General features: G+C 37.3%; 1 protein-coding gene across 1 annotated transcript in view; it reads right to left on the bottom strand.

Annotated features, from left to right (window-relative positions):
• LOC107710229 (PR domain zinc finger protein 5-like) overlaps nucleotides 1–7478 on the bottom strand; it is a 76496-nt gene that overhangs the window by 55999 nt on the left and 13019 nt on the right. The window contains exons 4-8 of the mRNA XM_016514966.1: nucleotides 4666–4840; nucleotides 3641–3818; nucleotides 3410–3505; nucleotides 3159–3280; nucleotides 607–686 (exon numbers count right to left, since the gene is read on the bottom strand). Coding sequence (XP_016370452.1) covers nucleotides 607–686; nucleotides 3159–3280; nucleotides 3410–3505; nucleotides 3641–3818; nucleotides 4666–4840 — 651 coding nt within the window. The remainder of the gene's footprint in view (nucleotides 1–606; nucleotides 687–3158; nucleotides 3281–3409; nucleotides 3506–3640; nucleotides 3819–4665; nucleotides 4841–7478) is intronic.

Raw genomic sequence — 7478 nt, 5'->3', positions numbered from 1 at the left:
TATCATGTTTTTTTCTTGGAGAAGTTCCAAAAACTAAGTTTAATCTGATGACATCTGAGCTAATAGAGCGCTGCACCAAACACATTTAAATTAAGTCATTGTCATACTTTTAGTTGAAAATATGGCTCCTTTATGTAAATACATTTATACAGAAACACAGATTTATAAATGTGTTTTATTCGCAAATGCAGGTGTGTTTGATTAGGGTTAGAGCTAAACTCTGCAGGAAAATGGATCTCGCGAGCCAGATTTGAGGATCACTGCTCTACGGTAAACAGTAAAGTATGTCAGATCTTAGACGTCTGCTACATCCTTCACAACCAAGCATTCAGATCCAGCCTGCAAGATGGAGAACTGCGTGGTGCAAATTGTGTTCAGCGCTAGATTTTTTAACATGTTCATTCCATTACCTGATTTGCATAATTCCTTTAGTGCTAAAAGTGCGGACTAAAAATATGGAGCACTGCAAGCCAGAAAAAGGACAGACGGATAGATGGCATGACAGAGGAGAGAGATTAAAGCCAAAATAGACGAGCGAAAGGTAAGAAATATGAAGAGATGGACTGGATGAACGATAAGAGGAGATTTATGGAGGGATGATCTGACCTTGCGGTGCTCCTGCAGGTTGAGTGAGGATGAGCACTTCTTATTACAGATGGTGCACACCAACTTCCTGCGAGCACTGCCTACACACACACACACACATACACAGATCATACATCACATGAGCAGCAGGACACATCCTGATGGCATGAGGAGCTGCTAATGGAGACACTGCATCAGTTCCAAATAATAAACATCAGGAAGTCCTTACATGAATCAGTTCCTGGTTCAGCATGAAGTACAACACCAAGATGAAAACATCTATATTTAAAAGGGGTGAAAGGTCAGCTAACACGTATTTCCCGTAGAAAAGGAAGATACAATATCCCTCAATAACAGTTCTTAAAGCACTGCTATTTGAAAAGGTCATATTCTACACTTCGTAGCACTTTATTTGGTAATACACTTTAATGTTAGTCAAGGTTTCTTGCAGCAAAAACAGTCAGATTTTGTGTTTTAGTTTTGTTTATTTGTTTGTTTTTGGTAGCGTGTCCTTAAAATGTCAATATGTAAATGAACTCTCTTGTGATTGGTTAATTTCAGCATATTGGCATACTGTTGAAACTTAAAGGGATAGTTCACCCAAAAAAATAATAATTCTGACATCATTTTTTTCACCCTCAAGTCGTTCCAAACCTGCATGATTTTCTTTCTTACAGTATGTTGAACACAGAAGATACTGGTAACCAGAACGTTGCTGGTAGCCGTTGACTTGGAATGGAAGTCAATGGCTTCCAGCAACTATTTGATTACCAACATTCTTCAAAATCTGCTATTTGAAAAGAATTGAAAAGGTCATATTCTACACTTCGTAGCACTTTATTTGGTAATACACTTTAATGTTAGTCAAGGTTTCTTGCAGCAAAAACAGTCAGATTTTGTGTTTTAGTTTTGTTTATTTGTTTGTTTTTGGTAGCGTGTCCTTAAAATGTCAATATGTAAATGAACTCTCTTGTGATTGGTTAATTTCAGCATATTGGCATACTGTTGAAACTTAAAGGGATAGTTCACCCAAAAAAATAATAATTCTGACATCATTTTTTTCACCCTCAAGTCGTTCCAAACCTGCATGATTTTCTTTCTTACAGTATGTTGAACACAGAAGATACTGGTAACCGGAACGTTGCTGGTAGCCGTTGACTTGGAATGGAAGTCAATGGCTTCCAGCAACTATTTGATTACCAACATTCTTCAAAAGTGTGTGTGTGTGTGTGTGTGTGTGTGTGTGTGTGTGTGTGTGTGTTCAACGGAAGAAACTCCTACAGGTTTGGATCAACTTGAGTGAGTAAATGATGACAGATTTTCATTTTGGGGGTAATTATCTCTTTAACATACATTGTATACAACGGTCAACACAGCAAATTTATTTAAGTTTAAAAACTTAAGACCAGTGCAAAGTCTGCATGGGGAATTTCCAGACTGCACGGATTTCTATTGAAATGACTGCATTTCGTCCACTGAATTTCATCACAAACATAAATGTGACCTTGGTTGTGGTAGTGAGACTATTTTAACATCCAGAGTGCTTTAATTCAGCATCTTCTTGGGTTGGCTTTAATTTATCTAAATAATAAGATGAATAATTATTTATCTAAATAACTTCAAAGTCAGAAGTTATTTAGATAAATAACAAAATTCATAGCACAAAATAATTGTAAATAAAATAACTTTACTGCAAACAAACGGGTAAAATAAAAGTTGTCAAGTTGTTGGCATGCAAAGTGTAGAAAGATTTGTTAATTCTAATATGAGATATCTTGTTTTGTACCATTTAGCTTAATTTTACGTTTTTTCAAGTTATGAAAACTTGACGTGGTGAGGACATTATGTTTGAGGAGCCGATTTCAGAGCTTATATTTACAGCCCAGAAAGCACAGAACAGAACAATGGAAAAGAGGTTTGGTTGGACTAGGGAGAGAGATTTAAGTTGTAATGTTTACATCTACATAGTATGTCAAACCTTTATTTCAAAACGGCAAAACCCACCTTACTACAGCAAAACACACAGAATCATTTATATAGCTGTAAGCACTTTCACAAGCGCTCAGTTAATCGTTTAGCTTACTGTTTGGATTCATTTGTAAATGACTGATTCACTTGCATGTGGCTAAACGGTCCAATTATAATTACTGACAATAATATTGAAAACATTCTGATACGCGCTTTCATCAGCCGATTAGGGGCCTTCGACTCATTTTCTCAGATGTGTGCGCTTCTGGCAGAGAGACAGACACGCTGAGAGTCTGGTGAAAAGAGGAGTGTAGAGAGGGAGGGAGCGCTTAGCGTTTATCTGACAGACAGAGGGGATGAAGAGCGGCTCAGAAATGAAGAGATTAATGAAGATGTTAAACAGCCGCTGATTAGACTCTCATTACAGATGGGTAATTTCGCACTCGCCTCAGTCTCTCTCTCGCATGTGTATGTGTGTGAGACAAACCTGTGTGGACGTTGCCTTTGTGTTTCTTCAGGGCGTCTTTTTGCGCTCGCCCCCCTGTCTCTCTCTCGCGTGTGTGTGTGTGTGTGTGTGTGTGTGTGTGTGTGTGTGTGTGACCAACCTGTGTGGACGTTGCCTTTGTGTTTCTTCAGGGCGTCTTTACTCCTGAATCTTTTCCCACAGCTCTCGGCCTTACAGATGAATCGACCGTCTCCTTTACACACCTCTTTATGCTGCTCAAAACTGCACACAAACACTCAATTTGTATTTAAAATCAACATGAAATGGTCTCTTCTGTAATGTGGCATGTTTCAAAGGGAAACAGGAGTGGGCAGTGCATATGAGAATGGAAACGACTCAAGACTGATGTACCTGGACTCTGAACAGAAGGTGCTGTGACACAGGACACACTGATGAGTTTTTGAAGGATCTCCTGATGAAGCGGAGCTCTCTATACAGTGAAGAACACTGCAAATCAACAGGACATCAGCATTAACGCGTGATACACTGATAAGCTGTATATTGTTTGTGAGTGAGTGAGTGTGTGTGTGTGTGTGTGTGTGTGTGTGAGTGAGTGAGAGAGAGTGTGAGTGTGGTACTGACTGGCGCTGCAGGGCCTGTTTGACAGGAAACTCTTTTCCGCAGGAGTGACATTTGAACTCTTTGTCCTCTGTACTTCCTCTCTGATGAAGACTCTGAAGATGTTCAGCTAACACTTCTTCACTGGGAAAGCTGCTCTCACACAGCAGACACGGGTAATCTTCCTTCTTAATCACCAGCTCTACACACACGTTATAAACCAGTGATATTATTTTTGCACTGGCTTATATAATGCTGCCATATTTATCATACAACATAATACAACAACATAGTATGTTGTGTGAATCAGGAGAGAAATCTGCACAGATCAAGCACTGTTTACACCAGAAAAGTCCAAAACAGCTCTAAATTATGATGTGGGTGGATTTTGATGTTTGATGAAGAGGGGATGGACTTTTTCACTGGAGGAAGTGTTATTATGGACTCCTATTTAAAGAACAGTTTAAAGTAAAAAACAAACAAAACAAAAAAAGCCTTCATGGATTTGTTTCTAACTGTTTCTTTCTCTTCTCAAGACATTAACTGAAGGACTGGAGTGGTGTGGATTACTTGTGGATTATTGTGATGTTTTTATCAGCTGTTTGGACTCTCATTCTGACGGCACCCATTCACTGCAGAGCATCCATTGCTGAGACAGTGATGCAATGCTACATTTCTCCAAATCTGATGAAGAAACAAACTCTTCTACATCTTGGATGGCCTGAGGGCGAGTACATTTTCAGCAAATTTTCATTTCTGGGTGAACTATTCTTGTGCCTGATAACAGATATGCGGAACCGATTTGTAATTATTTTTATAGTTTTATTGCTGCTTTTTGACACAATTATGACTACATGACCATTAGAATACAACAAAAACATAAACTGTGCATTTATTCATAACAAATTATCATTACTACTATTGTTGTTATTTATGCCATTCTATTTATGCCAATTTATTGTGATCTAGATTGTTATATGTAGACCCAATCACACATTTCTGTGTAAATTATTCATAATCCCTTTTAGAAAGACCCTAAACATGCATACCTGTTTCTGCACTGAGGTGTTTGCTCTCTTTACTGTTCCCATCTTCATCTTTGATGTCCTGGTCTTCCTCCAGGTCCTCCTCTTCCTCCTCCATATCACTGTCCAGGTAGCCAATCAGAAGCTCTGTATCCGTCTCGATGTCATCAACAGCCAGATAGAAAATATTCTCTCCATCCTGTTTAAAGAAACAGTGTCAGCAACTTAATTCACATTAAATTGATCAAAAGTGACATTAAAGATTTTACATTGTTAGAAGATATTAGTTTTTCTGTTCTTTTATACTTTCTTTTCCTCAAAGAATCCTGCAAAAAGAAATATCACGGTTTCAGTCCAGAATCCTGACAATTCATATAGAAAACAGCTATTTTAAATTGTAATAATATTTCACAATATTACTGTTTTTACTGTATTTTTGATCAAATAAATGCAGTCCTGGTGAGCAGAAGAGGCTGCTTTCAAAAACTTTTAAAAATCTTACCGACCACAAACTTTTCAATGATAGTGTATATATGGTGTGAGCCATAATAAACATAAATATAAGCTCTTGGTATCAGTCAAATTTCTATATCACATTAAATTGATGATTACTGCATACAGAAAGAATGATCTTCCATTTGTAGGCATCACATGTCAATCCTTGAAGTTAGATTTAAATTACTCCAGTAACACTAAAACATCTTCAGATGTATAAATGCAGCTCGTAGGAGGATTCGACTTTCCCATAACTTTTAATGTTTCTGTATTAATTTCCAGGCTTTTGAAATCACCTAATACAGTACTTCCAGGTTTCCCATGACTATGAAAACAACTACACTTTATTGCACACCTACAAGTTTATTAACTTGAGTTAAAGCAGTCAGCAAACGTTTCGCTGGTTCATTTTCAATATATTATCGGTTCCTGTGCTGATACCGGTAAAATACTGCATGGCTGGAAAGACCTGTCAGCCAATCAAAGGATCAGAAGTAACTGTCTGTGTGTGTGTGTGTGTGTGTATGTGTGTGTGTGTGTGTGTGTGTGTGTGTCTTATAACTGAATTAGACGTTGAAAAGCAAAGATCCAGGTGTCGTCTGACACTGAACAGACAACACAACAGTGATCTGCTGGGAGGCTCAATCACACATTCACACGAGGGGAAGCGTAAGATCAGCAGCGCTTCCTGATTAAGGTCAAAGGCCAAACACTTGAACCCCTGTTTAATGACTTTATCAGACCTTCATTTCCTAAAAGGTCATGCAGAAATAAGCACAGTTGCTGTACATTATGTTAAAAACACAGTCACAGATTTATCCACAGGGAGATGGTGAGAGAGGTGTCATGTGTGACGAAACACAGACTCTGTTCTCTTGATTCTGCTGTAATGGCCATCAGATTGCCAACATCTCAAACTCACCAGAGACCCATTCACAGACACTGCAATGCAAAGCAAATGAGCCTGCATCCATCCATGTGAAAAAAATTCAGGGGAAAAAAAAGCATTCAATGTACTATTAAATTTAATGATTAATAATTTATAGTTAGCATAGTAAAGTATTATAGTAGTATATTATAAATTAAAGTTTATTGAAAAAACATAAGACAAAATGTTACAGATACAAAATCTTGATATTTTGGGAACACATAGGAATTCGCTTAATCATATTTTAACCACAAAATCACAATTTCAGCTTCTCTAGATTAATTAAGCGTAATCAAACAGTATGCTGGAGTTTAGCCATATTTATTGAGATATTCTTCACAAATGAAAGTGATTGTAAAAATGACAGCAATTTCAACAGTAAAAGACTGCTGCTGTTGAAATTTTACTGAACGTTTCACACATTTTTCTTACATTTTTTGTTAATTACTGGAATTAACTGGAAATATTAATTGCAATTATCTTAAATAAAATTAGTTATTTCACTCTTTTAGCTTTGAATAGAAGATTCTTTATACCAGTTTTAATAAGGTAGAGAGCATGTTAATGTATATGATAAATAAATCAGTAAAGTAGATCAGATCAAATAAACTAGGCATTTAAGTTAATATCCCTTTGATTGGTGCTTACATGAAATTAAGAAGAAATTTCTTAAATGACAACAGCTTTGATTAATATTCACGTTTATAATTTTTGAGCAAAGTAATCATTAAGATAATTATCAGTTTTAATAATTATCAGTTTAACCATTACCATTATCATGCAACCCTAGGAACACATCTAGCATGCAGAATCATACTGCACATTTACATTCTGTTTTTGTTGTGATTGATTCTATAGTGAACCCTCCAGCGAGGTATTGCATGCTAAGCGCAAAGATATGTTTTTATTTGTTGAGATGAGCTGTGAAATCATTCTGCAATCACAGCATTATTCCCATCATTTCATCTGAATCACAAGATGCTACAGGTGCATTAATACTGACTGTAAGTAGGGCACTGGAGGTCGCCAGGTCACTGCATAATTGGTTACTACTCAACTGCCATATCCAACTCATGTGACCTCAATGTGTACGCCCACATGTGCATGTCCACATGTCCCGGTGTGTGTGTTATTCATCTAAGGCTCATTACACTTCTCTTATCTCCACACTCTTTGGTGTTTTCAGATCTCTGGCACTGCAAAAGCACATCAACACTGCTAGACATAACAAACAACTCACTCCATCTCATTCCCTCTGCTTTCTGCCTCTGTTTCAAAGCCTTATGCAAAGCTGCTCTCATACTCCGTGGCTCTGAACCAAAACCTAATGAGTGGCCCACGTAATATGTTTAATTTGTAATAATATGTTTAATTTATATAGCGCCTTTCCCAAGCTCAAGGACGCTTCACAATG

This window comes from Sinocyclocheilus rhinocerous, unplaced genomic scaffold, assembly GCF_001515625.1.
Source record: "Sinocyclocheilus rhinocerous isolate Xijiao unplaced genomic scaffold, SAMN03320098_v1.1 scaffold1167, whole genome shotgun sequence".
NCBI classification, from domain to species: Eukaryota; Metazoa; Chordata; class Actinopteri; order Cypriniformes; family Cyprinidae; genus Sinocyclocheilus; species Sinocyclocheilus rhinocerous.
Note: the sequence above shows the minus strand (reverse complement) of the source record. Positions and strands in the feature narration are given on the sequence as shown.